This window comes from Peromyscus californicus, unplaced genomic scaffold (assembly GCF_007827085.1).
Source record: "Peromyscus californicus insignis strain IS unplaced genomic scaffold, ASM782708v3 Scaffold_19__1_contigs__length_69161282, whole genome shotgun sequence".
Taxonomy (NCBI): domain Eukaryota; kingdom Metazoa; phylum Chordata; class Mammalia; order Rodentia; family Cricetidae; genus Peromyscus; species Peromyscus californicus.
This window is the reverse complement of record NW_026294491.1, coordinates 63,272,357-63,287,832: the sequence shown is the minus strand read 5'-3', so window position 1 is coordinate 63,287,832 and position 15,476 is coordinate 63,272,357. Positions and strand designations below refer to the sequence as shown.

At 48.2% G+C, this 15,476-nt stretch overlaps 1 protein-coding gene across 1 annotated transcript; it reads right to left on the bottom strand.

The window, feature by feature from the left end:
- Positions 1–4,327: 4,327 nt before the first annotated feature.
- Treml4 (triggering receptor expressed on myeloid cells like 4) lies at positions 4,328–12,164 on the bottom strand. The gene is made up of 6 exons (XM_052743803.1): positions 12,026–12,164; positions 11,460–11,804; positions 10,594–10,719; positions 8,698–8,809; positions 6,287–6,419; positions 4,328–5,272 (listed from the first exon to the last, which is right to left on the bottom strand). The coding sequence occupies exons 1-6, from the start codon at positions 12,084–12,086 to the stop codon at positions 5,099–5,101; spliced, it is 951 nt and encodes a 316-aa protein (XP_052599763.1). The 5' UTR covers positions 12,087–12,164; the 3' UTR covers positions 4,328–5,098.
- Between the last annotated feature and the right edge of the window lie 3,312 nt (positions 12,165–15,476).

The window sequence follows — 15,476 nt, the reverse complement described above, 5'->3', positions numbered from 1 at the left end:
TCCTCTATCAAGGGAGCCAGGGCAGGAACCTGGAGGCAGGAACTGAAGCAGAAACCATGGAGGGGTGCTGCTGACTGGCTTCTCCCTGTGGCCTGCTCACTTTGTTTTCTTACACAACTCTAGACCACCTTCCCACGGGTGCACTTTTCACAGTGGACTGGGCCTTTCCACCTCAGTCACCAATTAAAAATAAAAATCCCACAGACTTGCCCAAAGCTAATCTGATGGAGGCAATTCCTCAACTGAGTTTTCCTTTTCTGAGGTGACTCTAGTTTGTGTTAAGTTGACAAAAAACCAACCAGTTCTCTCTCTCTCTCTCTCTCTCTCTCTCTCTCTCTCTCTCTCTCTCTCTCTCTCTCTCTCTCTCTCTCTGTGTTATGTTCAAGTGTTTGCAGAATCCAGAAGAGAGTATCAGATCCCCTGGTGCTGGAGTTGCTTGTGATCCACCCAACATGGGTGCCTGGAACTGAACTCAGGCCCTCTGGAAGAAGCAAGCACTTCTAGCCACTGAGCCAACTCTCCAGTTCTCTTAAAGTCTTTTATTAGTGAAACTATGCACCGCAAGAAGGGACCCGATTTCCCAGATAATGTGTGGTAGTCCAGGTGGGACTCCCCAAAATTTCCTGTAACTTATTTAAATAAGCAAGAAACGGTTTGTATTCAGCCATCTACAATTCAAAACCAATTGTGCTAGCATCAACACTCTTGTGTTTAGACTTACAGGCTATCTGTACATGAAACTTTCCAGGAACGCACAGAAATAGAGAGAATAACGTGTCTAGTGCCTTGTACATCACTTAGTTGTATTTGATCTCACATTCCATCTTTCTTTTATTAATGCTTCTCATTTATTCTTTAACGATTTCACATATACATGTAGAGAATGTATTTTAATCATATTTACTCCCTCCTTCCAACACCTCAAAGTCCTCCTCACACATGCCCCTACCAATTTTGTGTCTGCAGAGGGTCCAGCCTTCTGTAGGTCAGAGAGACTGGGAACAAAATGCAAAATTGGAGAGAAAAACAGTTCTTATCTGAGGGTAAAGGCTCCTTTGTCTTCCTACGTTATTCTTTCGGTTGCTTGTTCTGCGCTGTTCTTTCCTGCTCTGTTCTTCTACCCCAGTTTCTCTCCGCTGTCCTTCCTGATGGCGGCTTCCTTCTACCTTACTTTATTCTCCCTTACAGCTCGTATACCCCAGCAGAACCTTCCAGGCAATATAAAAATTACAATGTGGTTGCATTCTATTTTTTAAGTGAATGATTATAATGAGTACAAGTAAAAAAAAACCCAACATGTTTTCCATATCCCTTACATGATTAAACACTTTATATATTACAGGTGAAAGACAAATTATCCCCAGAACCCACATACATTCATGTCCAAGCCACTTGTTATAGATTGGCAGAGTGTGAGCAAGCAAGAGGTTTTTCTCAACCAGTCCTTTCACTGGCATTTCGCCGTTACAAAGAAAGGACCAATCATTTTATTATTTATCTCAAAAGGTAATATTGTAAAAAAAAATCTTAAAAGAATCACAAATCTAAACATTTATATAGGAAAAACAACCAGTCAGCTCTACTTTAAGACCTCAGGGTGCGTACCCGCTCATCAACAGTTTTTCATATCAGGAAGCTGAGGGCAGAGATGGGTACAAGGAATTAATTATCATCTTTGATCACCAACCCATTCTAGCAAGAGAGGTCCATCAGCCAGCAGTAGCCAGACTGCCATTGTTCCTGTTCCCTGACCTCAACAAGTCCCTCGCTCAACTATTAAAAGTGTGCCTTTCTAAACTTTAAATTGTCCCCCAAGATTTTCTACCTCAAAGCCATTAACAAAAACAACTAATCTAATCTTACTAACAATTCTACATGTCTAAATTCTTTCTAAGAGTGGTGGTTGAGTCATTAATCTGCTCCAGCAGCAATGCTTGGAAAAAGTCAATCACTGTTATTGTAAGTACACTGCCCAGTGAGGGGCTTGAGACCCCTGAGAGTTTTCACACAGCCCATAGATGATGAGGGACGTGGTGACCATGAAGGCAACAATCGGAGCTATGCTCAATACCAGCACGAGGTCCTCAGGATATGTAGCCCTCGGGGCTTTGCCTCTCCAAGGCTCACTCAGGCATGGCTTTGCCAACCACCCAGCTGTGTTCCATGAGTTCCAATGCTGCCTGTCAGTCCCCTCGCATGGCCCTGACACATGTCCTCTTCTCTTTTTTCCATTGTGACCCACTGAGTCCAGTTAGTACCGCCCCTGTGTGTATAGTTGTGGGAACCACCCCATGGAGCATGGGCAGCCTATCTGTGGCCAAACCCTAAGGATAAACAGTTCTCTCTCCCCCAGCAGCCATCAACTGAAACCACTTCTCAGGAAGGGGTGGGGCCTCATGAGTCCTCGCCCTATCTGTCCATTCCAGAGTGTTGACTAGTTTGATACTGTGAAGGTCAATTAGCTGCCATGAGTTCATGTTTACAATGGCCACGTCACGTCCCAATGACAGCATCTCACAGCTCTCCTCCCCATCCTCCCGGCTCTTACCTTTTTTTTCTGCTCCCTCTCCCATGATGTTTTCTGAGGCTTGAGGCAAAAGATTAATGCAGATGTTCCATTCAGGGCTCAGCAGTCACTTAGTCTCTTATTCTCAGCTCTTTGACCAGTTATAAATCTCGGCATTAACTACTATCTGCAGCAGAAAGACGTTTCTCTGACCAAAGTTAAGAAGAGCACAGATCTATACATATGAATATCTTGAAGGCAGTTTGACATGACCAGTTAGCAGAACACCACCAGTAGGCTTCTCCACTGTAGGGTCCCTGCAGGTGGCATGGCTGGCAGCGAAATGATCCATGAACAAGCAAGAAAGAAAACTTTGGGAGCTTGATGCCACAGTCAGCACATTTAAGCACAGTACAATTTGGAAAAAAAGTTTCCTGTTATAATACAATCACCTCCGCATAAGGAGGCATAATTATATCAAAACTCAACTCAGGGTACACGTTATTTCTTTCAAGAACATGGGTTCTAGAGATAGGTTACCTGTACTAGCTTAAGTGCCTAGGGATGGATCTGGAGTGGTCTCCGTCGCACAGATAGCGTAGAGGTCATTTGGGCTATTAGTCACCTCTTGTCCTCATTATGGGAGCGTGATACAGCCTGGCCCTACAAATAACAGATCACCAGGCTGTCAACCACCTTCAGTTCCCAGCCTTTTGGATGGAAAACCAGGTTATACACCCTTTCCTTTGGAATAACAATTCTGTATGCTTAATGTTCCTGTTTTCCCTGGTGATCTGTGGGCACAAGGACCTCTGTGCTCCCAACATCCCTCCATTTTCTTCTCGGAAGACCAATCCATAGATGGTGCTTCGTGCTTGCTGTAGATGGACAGGAAGGACAATCTCTAGTTGTCTGGTAGTGGTTCAGGAAACAAAGCCAGAGGCACCAGCAGCTTAGACTCTGAAGTCCTACAAACTCCTTTGGATATAAATTGTAAAGGAAGTCATAAATGGTTCTAAAAGAGAGTAATGGAGATGTTCACCACCAAACTGTCTGCAATGTGACAATGAGAGGGCGTAACAGCACAGGCCCTGGGTTCCAGTGGTCCTCCCCTGGCGGGGAGCACGCACGCAACAGAGTACGTATGTGTCAGCACTGGCAAACAGTGGCTGGGTAGCTGAGCAAGAGAAATATGTGGGGGAAAGTGCATCACATTATTTTATAGACGTTGAAATACAGACACAGGCCTGGGGAGAGGCTCAGTGGTCAAGAGCACACCCCGCTCTTACAGAGGACTGGGGTTCAGTTCCCAGCACTTACTCCCTGCATCTCACAAATGCCCGTGACTCCAGCTCCAGGGGATCTGATGCCTTTTTCTGGTCTCTACAGACACAGCACTCATGGGCACGCACATGTGAGCACACACAGTCACACACACACTCTCACACACACACTCAAAAAGAAATACAATCACAAGGGAGAAATGACTCCTTTTGTAAGATTTCAGTGGAATGCAGGATTACGTACCAAGTGCATTAGAGTAGTGGCCTTAGTTTGAAGAAATCAAATGGAAATTTTTTTTTAAAATGAAGACGAGAAGGATAAATGGAACAAAAGTGTGTGCACAGATAGATGACAGCCGTGCGCTGATATATCTGTGAAGAAACTTCTATATTTTATTCTCCTATACATCAAAAAAAGAAGAAAAAGGAGGAGGGGGAGGAAGAGGAGCAGGAGGAGAAGGGAGGGGGAGGAGGAGGGGAGGAGGAGGAGGAGGGGAGGAGGAGGAGGAGGAGGAGGGGAGGAGGAGGAGGAGGAGAAACCATCCTGTCATTGTGGTGGCCTTTTCAAGGTTGCTGTAAACGGCAGATGTCCATGCTGAATGTCCAGGGTCCAGGCTGCACTGGACATCACATGTGCTGAACATCATTCTGGCTTCTTCTTGTTTTATGGATGTGACATTGTTTTGCTCCCCCAAAGGATCCCCTACACACACACAAGTCAATAATCATGTTTGTACAAGCAGACTTTCTCTGCGAAGATGAGATTGCCTCTTGATAAACCAGCACAACACTGACCTCTGGTGGTCAGCTCTCACATGTGGCTGAAGGAGCCGTCTGTTTGGGGAGCTTGTTAAAAATCCACCTATTTTCTTTAACTTCTTGGCTTCCTCTGTTCGTAGTCTGCAGATCACAGCCTTTCTTGGTTCCCCATCTTATCCTTTAAGACACTTTTCTCTCATTTTAAGGAATCTGGAGCAAGAAGAGAGGAAGCCAGGGGATATGATGTTTCCACATTCTGCTCTGATGCGATCTTAGAGTCTGTACTCAGGCACAAGTGGACATACTCAGGAAATGGAGCGGTGAGGCATGTGATGCCAATGGAGGCAGCAGAGAGAATGAGGAAGTCCTGGGAGAGAAGGCACGGGTGATGGGGGCCGTGAGAGGGTCTGACCCCAATGCAGATTAACTTCCCAAGGGTGGTCAGCTTGGGGGAGATCTGTGATGTGGGGGAGCGTGGACCTTAGGGTGCTCAATGCCAGAGTGACAGTCACCACTGGTGATCTGTCTCCCGTGGGCTTGCCTGGTGACTTCAGTGGGGTTGTGCTATGCAGTGGTCGGGCAGCCACTGGGTAGGGTTAGGAGAATAATCATTCTTCTCACACTCTGACATACGGCTAAATGTGCCCAAGGACTCCGAGGCTTCAGGAAGGCTGGGGTATTCCTTAGCCTCCATCATCACTGTCTCTGTCATATCCTCACGCCCCTGAGGAAGAAAGGTGGAGGGGAAATTCACAAAACAAAGCCTTTCTACGTCGCCTTCGCCTGCCCCAGGACTGCGATCTGGAACCCTCGTCCTTCCTCCCTGCCCTTCCTCCAGGCATCTTCTGCTCTCTTCTGACCCAGAAGAGAGATTTCCATCCAGGGCCCCAGGCCTCTCTCTTCCTAGGAGGATGCTTTCTGAGGAATAGGCAGAGAGTCCAAGAAATAACACTTCCACCCATCTTCCTAGGTATATACTCCGGGACAGTTGTGACCCCAGATCTACTGCCCCTGTAACGTACATTACACTGGGGTGTGTGTGTGTGTGTGTGTGTGTGTGTGTGTGTGTGTGTGTGTGTGCAGGAGCTGCCTCTGGACGTGAGGCTCTATCTATCATGCCCCATTCAGAATGAAGCAGGTTTGCTTCAAAGTGTCCTCCAAGGCCTCTTGTCTGGGGACAGGTGGCCTGGCCCTCCTATTCTTGTGGCAGGGAGAAAAGAGAATAGCAAAAACAGGCCACGAGTGAAAACCTCATGCTCCTGGGCACAGCCAAAAGGTAACATGTCCAGAAGTTACTGTTGTTTACCCTGTGATATGAGCGTGCAGGGGCCGAGAAGCCATGGGAAGCTGGTCCCTGGAGAGAAAGCTCAACTGGGAACCAGCTGGCTGCCTCAACTTCCCCCATTGGTTTTTGTGGGGTGTTGTGAGCCCCATATTTGATGGTATCCATCTTCATTTGTTTTTGGAAGCCTCACCCGAGGCTTCAGACACTGCTCTGCTGGGGACTCTGTCGGAAACTCCAACTGATGTCTCCATGGGGCTTCCTTAGTTTGTTTTGCTGGATGTTTTAAGCGCCCGGTTTCACAATGGTTTGCTCTCTCTACTCCTTGGTATTTATCCTTTCACTTTGACTTGCTGTGTCCTTAATAAACACACTTACTCGAAACTGAAAATATAGTTCTCCCGGATCACTTACCAGATCCTACAGAGCACCCTTACCCCAAGCCAGGCCACTCACCTGGCAGCGTCTCCGGCAAAGGACCACACAGCAAACTGACAGCATCAGGCCCTTGAACAGCAGGAGTCCATACTGCACAAAGACTGGAAGCCTGGGGGAGACCCAGCCCGGAGGGGAAGGAGAACTGTGCTTTCTGGAGGCAGGGAGCAGAAAGAGGAGCCTGGGTTGAGATGTCACCTGCTTCTGAGTGGCTCCCAGCGGGAGTTTGTGTGCAAAAGGACCCACCCTGAGCTCTGGAGGGACAGTGGACATGAGTGGGAATGAGAGCCATGGGGTTTCTGAGCCTGCGAGGAAACCCATTTATAAGAAACCCAGTTGGAAGGGTAAAAACTCTGGCTGGGGATCTGAACAGCTGGGAGAAGGCACCTCTTCAGCGGGTCAGCTAGAAAGTCCTCAAGCTGGCCCAGAAGCAGGGCGGCCGCGGTCACAGAGAAACAGGTCTGCTGGGAGGGAGGACATGACCAGAACTCCTCCAATGAGGAGGTCACAGAGAGGCACTTATGAAGGGGACCTGAGTCATCACCTGGTCCACTCCTTAGTGTCTCTGGTCCAGAACTGTGCAGTCTCTGGATCTCATCCTTTGGGTTGTGAAATTTTGACTGATCTTTGAGAGGCTCTGAAACCCAGGAGGCTCCGCCCTCTCACAGGTGGGAGGGGTCTGTGCCACCTCCAACTGTGTTCAGGGTTCAGGAGCCCACAGCAGTCCCAGCTGAAAGCATTTCCCAGTGCCTAGCTGCTTTGCTCTCTGTCAAGGTGTGAGGTGGTGGCCCTTGGTGTTTTTAACTTATTGGCCAGTGTGAGCATGCGTGTTTGCCTGTCCGATTTTCTCTTCCACTATCTTTCTGTTGTCTGCCGTTTTCCACTGGGATTGCCATCTTTTTCTTTGAGAACCATGAATTGCACTGCCACGTTTGTTTAGCCTTTTAAACTGAATTTTCCTCAGTCTGCTGTCTGCTTGTGAACGTTTCCCATAATGTTGTTTGTTGAGTAGAATTCCCTCCTTGATGCAGTTTGCTTAACTCCACCCCCCATGATGTGTGTTTTTAAAGTTTTCTGAAAAAAGTAAAAAATAAAAATTCTCCTCCTCACCCAGATATTCATCTGCTTTTTGTTTATTTATTTATTTGTTTTTTTGAGACAGGGTCATTCTATTAAGTAGCCCTAACTGTCCCGGAACTCTCTATGTAGACCACTGGCTTCAAATTCACAGAGATCCTCCTGCCCCACCTCCCTGACACTAGGTGTTTATATATTCTATCTTGGTATATGGCAGCAGTATATCTAGTGTGCTAAACTTTTCAATGAAAACATTTATAGGTTTTTCTGGTCTTCATTAAAAAAAAATCCATTTAAAGCCAGTGGTGGTGGTGCACACCTTTAATCTCGGCACTAGGGAGGCAGAGGCTGGTGGATCTCTCTGAGTTCGAGGCTAGCCTGGTCTACAGAGTGAGTTCCAGGAAAGGCAGGACTCCATCTGTCTCAAAAAACAAGCAATCCATTTAATTTATTGCAGTCTCACTGTCTTTCCTCACTCACAGGGGGCCTGGTGGCTTCAGCTATCTTGTTACATTTGATATGGAATCTCATTCTTGTTCCTTTGGAGATAATCTATGTTTCCAGAATGTTCTGATCTTGACACTCTCAAGTCATGAATGAGGTCCACAGGGGTCAGTCTGCTTGTCTGTGGCTCTATGTACTGTGGGCATGGTTCCTAGTTCCCCTCTTGACAATGTCTTTATATGGATGTGTGGTGTGGTGCTGTTGGGATGTGTGTGTGTGTGTGTGTGTGTGTGTGTGTGTGTGTGTGTGTGTGTGTGTGTGTGTGTGTCGGGGGGGTGGCTAGGATTCAAAGTTCGGTGTCTTTATCTGCTTTTTGAGACACGGTCTCTTTCTTAGCCTAGAGCTCACTGGTTGGTGAGACGAGCTGGCCACCGAGTTCCTGAGATCTGCCCATCTCTGCCTCCAAGCACCATGACTACAGGCACACGCTGCCATACCCAGCTTTTTATGTGGGTGCCAGGGACCCAAACTCAGGTACTTATGCTCGCATAGCAGACACTTTCTTTAATCTTTAATCTAGCCATCTCCCTAGCCCTGTATGAGTCTGTAATCTGAAACCCTTTTCCTACAATTCTGTGAAATTTATGTCTATTCTTTCTTCAAATATCTCTTCCTTTCCATGCTTCATTACAGGGATTCTGATTCATTCCGATCCTCTCTGTCTTTTCTACAGCTTCTCCACCCAGCCCCCGCCCTTCCTTCTCCAGCTCCGTGTCTGGACCAGGGAGATCCTCTGCAGAACTCAGTGTCCAGCCGTTCTGAGAAGGATCCTGGGGTCCCCGGTTCCTGGGCTCCATGAGCTCTCTGGGCATCCTCTCCCAGGACCCTCCCTCTCAAGACACCTGACTCACCTGTGCTCAGAGCCATTGGTGAAAAAGCCAGTGGTTTCCTCTGGAGAAGTGGTCAGAACTAAGAAGGACGCAAAGATGGCGGTCACTCCGGTGACCAGGACGGAGACCAAGACTGGGTCCCAAGAACCATGAGAGGAGGTGGAGCAGGGTTTTAGGTGGAACCACACCTCACAGCCCCTCAGGCCAGGGGTACAATTTTTAGCTTATATTTATTTTTGGTTTACAGATACAAGGGCATCAACCCTAAAGGCTGGCCTCCCCTAACCCCAGCCCCCCCATCACCTGGATACCCCCCACCCCGTGCCCCAGCACACCCACCTGTGCTTGTTGGGAGCCAGGTGGTCATCTCTGGTGTAAGAGGGGAAAAGAGAAGATAGCTATTCATGAAAGGGAGAATGGGGTCTAGGCCGAAACTGTGAGAGATGTAGGAGGCTCAGAGGTAGCTGGGCCTAAATTCTTTAACTTAAAACGTTTACATATTTATGGGCTGTTGAGATTGCCTGAAGACCTGAGTTCAAACCTTAGAACGCACAGTAGAAGCAGAGAGCCAACCAAAAGGTTGTCCTCCAACCTCCACATGTGCACCATGGCCCATGCATTCATACTACAACAACAACAAGAACAACAACAATAATAATAACACAATAACTTATAAAGAGGTTTTTACACATCATGCTATGTCATTTGCTGTTTCAGTACTTGTATATATAAGTGACATTCAAACCAAAGTCAACCTGTGTACTCAACGTTTATCATTTATTCATGGTAAAACATTAAAAAAATCCTTTTTATAGCCTTTTAAAAATGATTAGGGGCTGGAGAGATGGCTCATCGGTTAAGAGCACTTGCTGCTCTTGCAGAGGACCAGGGTTTGATTCCCAGCACCCACATGGTGGCTCACAACCAACCATAACGCTAGTTCTAGGGGATCTAACAGTCCCTTCTGACCTCCAGGGCACCAGGTATTGCCTGGCTACACCAGGCAAGTACATATTGCACAAATATGTATGCAGGCAAACACATGCATGCATATAAAATAAAATAAGTAAATGTTCTAAATTTTTAATAATAAAAATAAATAGTACATTACTGTTGTCTAAGGTCTCCACTGTGCAGCACATCATTGGCATTTCTTTCCCCTTCATATTACTTAATACTCTTTAGCCCAGCACCCTATCACTCATTCCTCACTTTTCTCTCAGCCTCTGGTACCCACCAATCAGTTTCCAATGTCTATTAAATCAGCATTTTGTTGTTGTTGTTGTTTGGTAGCTTTTGAGACAGGGTCTCACTATGTAGCTCTGGCCTACCCAGAACTCCCTGTACAGAACAAGCTGACCTCAAACCCACCGAGATCCACCTGCCTCTGCCTCGTGAGTGCAGGGATTAAAGGAGTGTGCCACCATGCCCGGCTAAGTTTTCTTTTAAGTCAGAGTTCCATGTAGCCCAGGCTGACCTCAAACTTACTGCATAGCTCAAGATGGTGAACTTGTGATCCACCTGCCTCTACCTCCCAAGGGCTGTTTTCACAAGTACGGTACTAATTTATATTCCCACTAGCCACTGGGTTCCCTTTCTCCAGGCTTCCCTGCGCCTGTTACCTTTTGTCTTTGGAGGAAGAGCGATTCTTGTTGGAATGGGAAGATCGCTCACTGTGCTTTGCACATTTCCCTAGTTGGGAGTGATGTTGAGGCTATCCCTGGCCATTTGTATGCTGTGGTTTGGTTTGGTCTGGTTTTTAAACTGGCTCAGATTGGGCCTGGGATCTTTATGCTTAGTTCAAATCTGGCCTCCCCATGGGAAGTGGGCGGCGCTGGAGCAGAGAGCACACTTCATCTCTCGATGTCCCAAGCCCCAAGTGGAGCTTCCCCATTGCCCAGTCCCTAGGGGGCCCACCCAAGGGGAAGGCCCCACTGAATCTCAGGCTCCCCAGGTTGCCTGGCCATCCATCTTTCCTCCTCCAAAACCTACCCATCTTTGTTTGGAGCCGGATGCTGGTCGGTGGAGGAAGAGTGGGCAAAGCTGTAAGGGAAAAAGATGCTGACTGTGTGGGGTCCTGATGGGAGAATCCAATCTGACCCCCCAAACAGTGACAAGATGTAGGGGAGCTCAGAGCAGCTCTTTGAGGGCCCCTTGGGCCAGTAGTGATCTGCACCCCAGGTCTGCACAGGTGTGCCTGTGTGAGAAAGAGTCAGAGACAGCCCAGCCACTGAGAACTCAGACTGCTCCTGCAGAGGAACTGAGTTTGGTTCCAGCACCCACACTGGGTGGTTCACAGCCACCTGTGACTCTAGCCCCAAGGGGAGCCTATGCTCTGGCCTCCATGGGCACTGGCACACACGTGGCATGTGCCCGTGAGTGCCCAAAACTTAAAATAAAAACATTCCTTTTTTTTTTTTTTTTTTTTTTTTTGAGACAAAGTCTCACTATGTATCTCTGGCTGGCTGGGAACTCGATCTGTAGACCAGGCTGTGAAGAGATCCACCTGCCTCTGCCTCTCAAATGTTGGCATTAAAGTTGCACCATGCCAGGCTAAAATAAGTAAGAGTGGGAGAGACTCCAGGTCCCTGGCCCATGAAACTCAGACATTGTTTCTCAGTGCCAGAGCCAGGAATGACAGCGACAGGAAGTTATCTCAGGGGACAGGGTATCTCACTCTCCTCAGTCAGGGCAGGTGTCAGGATTGGGGACGACAGAGACAAGGGATAAGTGATACATATTTTCACTTGCTCCCTAGGAGAGGGGTTATATAAAGGCCTTACCCTGAGACACCACCAGGCTGATGTTTCTGAGAACGTCGATTACATTTTGGGAAGCGCTAAATAGTCCACACCAGTAGAATGCCGAGTCCTTCTCCGTGAGCTGAGTGACAGTGATGCTGAAGAAGCCAGCTTCAGGATCGTCCCAGATTGTGTGTTGTGACTCTTTGACTGCTCTCCGAGGCTCAGAGGTTGTGACCACTCTGTTACATTTATTTGGAGATGTCTGCCGACACCATGATTTCGGCACATAAGGCCCTGCTTCAGGCTTGTATTGGCACCGCACGGAGAGGTCCTGTCCTACCACTGTATGAAGTTCCTCAGACACAACTGTCGACCCCCAGACACCTGGACAACAAACCCTCCATCAGAGCCCCAGCTGTATACATCTGTTTACAGGGTTGGGAAAGCTGAGAGGCGATGACTTTTAGCACCCAGACTCCCAGCATGGCCCGGAGGTCATCCCTGGTCACCGGAAGCCATCCATGGTCACAGGGTCAGCTTGATTCCTGCCTGAGCCTTGTCCCTTCATCCCACTTCGCAACCCCTTGTGTCCCGAACCATCTCACCTGAGGCCAGGACCAGCAGCAGCACAGGGGCCAGTAGCAATTGTGAGCACCTCCAGGCCATACCCCCTTGATTCTGTCAGTGGAGGAGAGGAGGAGAAGGGGAGGCTTTGGACGGGGCAAGAGTTTCCCCGTGTCTCAGCATCTGTGAGCCGAAAGACTTAAGGAAGGAGCAGGGCTTTGATTGGGGAAGTAGTTGACCTGGGTAGGCGGGCTCTGGGGACCCATGAGAGGAGCAGTTGCCAGGCCTGGACTGGGGAACCCCAGCTGCAGGGTCCACCTCTAGCCTTCATACCTCAGCCCTGCCCCAACTCCTTGTCTTCTTTTTCCTCAGTCTATCCCCATCTCAGCCACGCCACACCATCCATCAATCACATTCCTTTATCATTGCTACAAAAAAAAATTTAAAAAAAAAAACCTATGTGAAGTAAGAGGCCCGTTCCTCTTTTCTTTTTCCGTGAGAAAGGTCGAAGGCCCCTAGAGGCGTGTGAAAAGTCCTGGGTATGCTCACCCCCAAGATAAGTCAGGGGCCTCACTCCCGGACAACAATGTATTTTTATCCTGGATGGTTTGTGAGCCACCAGATTGCAATGCCAGGCTGTAAGGAAGGTCCCTGGGAACGGCGGGGCGGGGAGGCTAGCAGGAGGGGAAAGAGTGTGAGGAGGGTTCTCAGAAGGGAAGTCAGGAGGGGCCGATCACTTAGGGCGAGAAAGGAAGTGGGGGAATCCATTGCCATGTCAGCTGGTGCTTGTTGAAGGGACACTTGAGTGAGGAAAACAATGAAAAATCATCTCCTGCAAAAATCCCACGTGCAAAACTGTGCAGAAGAAATGGTGACCCGTGCTGGAACAATCTGGCAATAAAATAAACTGACATTAGACTTCATATTCAAAATATAAAATACCCACAAGTCCAGGTTAATGTGGGAAGACGGTGGGGGAGATACCCCCCTGGGTGAGACCAACGCCTCCCATGTGCAAGGATTCTGAAAGGACCATGCAGACACCATAACAAACTGCTCAGTCCTCTCTCAGAGGCCAGGCCTCAATTTCAGTTTCCTGAGACTCAAACAAGCAGTTTCTGGGAGGGCTATGACTTAGTCCTTGCAGTAGCTCCCGTTCTGCACATACTTTGACTGTTCAAGGTTCAGCCAACTGTTTCCTGTCTGGGACTCCTTGCCAACCTAGAGCCACATGCATGGGTCAATGTGAATGTATAAGGCCAACCAGCCTCCATAGCAGCTCAAGGACAGAGCCTGGGCCACTGAGTCAGCTCCCACAGGCAGTAGATGCTAGGCCAGCCAGCCCCCAAGTCAGCTCAAGGACAAAGCCTGGGACTTGTCCAGGCCTGCCCCCAAAATGATAACTGTAACCTACAATCAGTAAATTCAAAGGTTACATACTCTCACCCAATCATATGATGCCAAGGCTAGTACCACCCTGCTTGTGGTTTTTCTCTTTAAAAACCCCTCACCCTGAGAGCTCAGAGTCATCCTCCTTCATCTGGCTAGCCAGTGTGTTGGACACAGACCAAGCCCCAGCTTGTAATAAAGCCCTGTGTGTTTTGCATCGGATATCAGCTCTGTGGTGGTCTTGCTTGGGGGTCTCAAGACGCGGCCACAACAATTCCACTATGGGGCACTGAATGTCCGTGTCCACCAGAGTCATGTAATGAAACTTAGCTCTGAAAGCGGTAGGGCCTTTGAGGAGTTGACAGGGTCACATGGGTTCCATGCTCGTGGATGAGATTGGTGTCCTTGTAAAATGGAGCAAGGGAGAGAGTCTACCCCAGAGCCCTGCTATGATTTGCAGAGGATTTACACTTGCTCCTAAAGGTGCGAGGATCAGAAGTTCAGGCCAGGGAGTGTGGAGCCTTTAGGAGGCAGGCATGGGGGTCCTTAGGACAACTGGAGCATGCCCTGGGAGGTAATGATGGGATCCCAGTGTCCCCCCACCTCTCCGTCCCTCCCTCCCTGCCTCTCTCCCTCCCTCTCTCTGACTCTTGTTGGGTGACATAATCATAACATTTGATACTATCCAATTTGAGGGCTTTACCTCTTGTAAAGGTAAAGGTCTCGTGCCTTTGAGACTTTAGATGCATTTGTTAAATAAACCTCTTTTCTTTATAAAGTAACTGCCTCGGGTATCTTATTACAGTAACAGAAAACTAACACAGGTGCCATCTTCTAAGCCTCAAGAAATTTGTTTATAAAGTAACCAGTCTGTGTATTTTGTTACAGTAATTTCAGAGTGCTGGGATATATCTGAAATATTTACATACATACTTTTTACTGAAGGAGAAGGAACATAATGCCTGCTGCCTATGTGTGGGCTGCCCGTCGATGGGGTAAACCACTCATTAAGTCACAAGATTTGTGATCGAACAGTCTCAAGCAATTACACACACACACACACACACACACACACACACACACACACACACACACACGGATGTACGCATTCCTAATCTCCTCCATGTCTCTCAGTCCCATTTGACCATGACAGGCAGAGGCAGGAGAATCAGTGTGAGTTCTGGTACTTAGGGCTCTAGCCATCAAACATGAGTGGGGAGAAAAAGCACCCAGTGTGTCTGGAGTTTGTAGTCAGAGCTGTGCTGACAGTTCGCTGATTGAAAAATGCTCTGGTTTCATTTCTGTTTCCGCACTAGGCTACCCTGACGGAAAGCAAATTAGAGGAGGAAAGGTTTATTCTGCTGACATTCCTAAGTGACAGTCTGTCACCGGGGAAGTCAAAGCAGGCACTCGGGCCTCTAGTCACATCAAGAGCAGAGAGAGAATAGATGTATCATTGCTTGCCTGTGTTCAGCTCTCTGTTTTGATCCTGTTCAGAATTCCCTTCCTAGGGAATGGTGCCACCCACAATGGACTAGGTTTTCTTACATCAAGCATCCACCAAGGCAATCCTACTGGCCAGCTTGATCCAAGCAGTTCCTCAAGTGAGGCTGTCCTCAATGCAGCATAAAAGAGCCAGTGAAAGAAACACACTTTGGCCCTGAAACCAGGGCTAAAGACCACATCCTGCACCTAACCAACTCCGCACAAAACCCAACCAATCCCTGAGCAGGAAATCCAGCCAATCCCTGAGCTTGTCCAAGCTCGGGGATTGAATCTGACCAATTCCCACCCTGAAAATCTTCACCCTGGAAAAACTCCACCCCTAACAAGCCCTATATAAGCTCTGTACCTGTTCAGTGGGGAGCTGCCTTTTTCCACCCTGGCAGAGGCAGCCAGCCACCCTCCTAGATTCCTCCCTCCCAACAAATCTCTTGAATGAAGTTTGGGTGACAATCTTCCTTCGTCAGAGTGGAGCAGAGGACAGAACTGTAACACTTTCCCTAGGGAAACCTGGCCCTAGCAGAGGAGCATAGTGGTTACACTCTGGCACATGGAGCAGAGCTGTAACAGTTTTGCTGGGGCAGAGCTGTAACAGTTTTG

Excerpts from the sequence above, each read along its gene's own strand:
- Treml4 (XM_052743803.1), bottom strand. The coding sequence starts at position 12,086 with ATGGCCTGGAGGTGCTCACAATTGCTACTGGCCCCTGTGCTGCTGCTG. Across the intron at positions 8,810-10,593 it reads CAGTGGGGCCTTCCCCTTGG|TCTTGGTCTCCGTCCTGGTC; the intron begins GTGGGCCCCCTA and ends CTTGGGACCCAG. Across the intron at positions 5,273-6,286 it reads TTTGCCGGAGACGCTGCCAG|GGGCGTGAGGATATGACAGA; the intron begins GTGAGTGGCCTG and ends TTTCTTCCTCAG.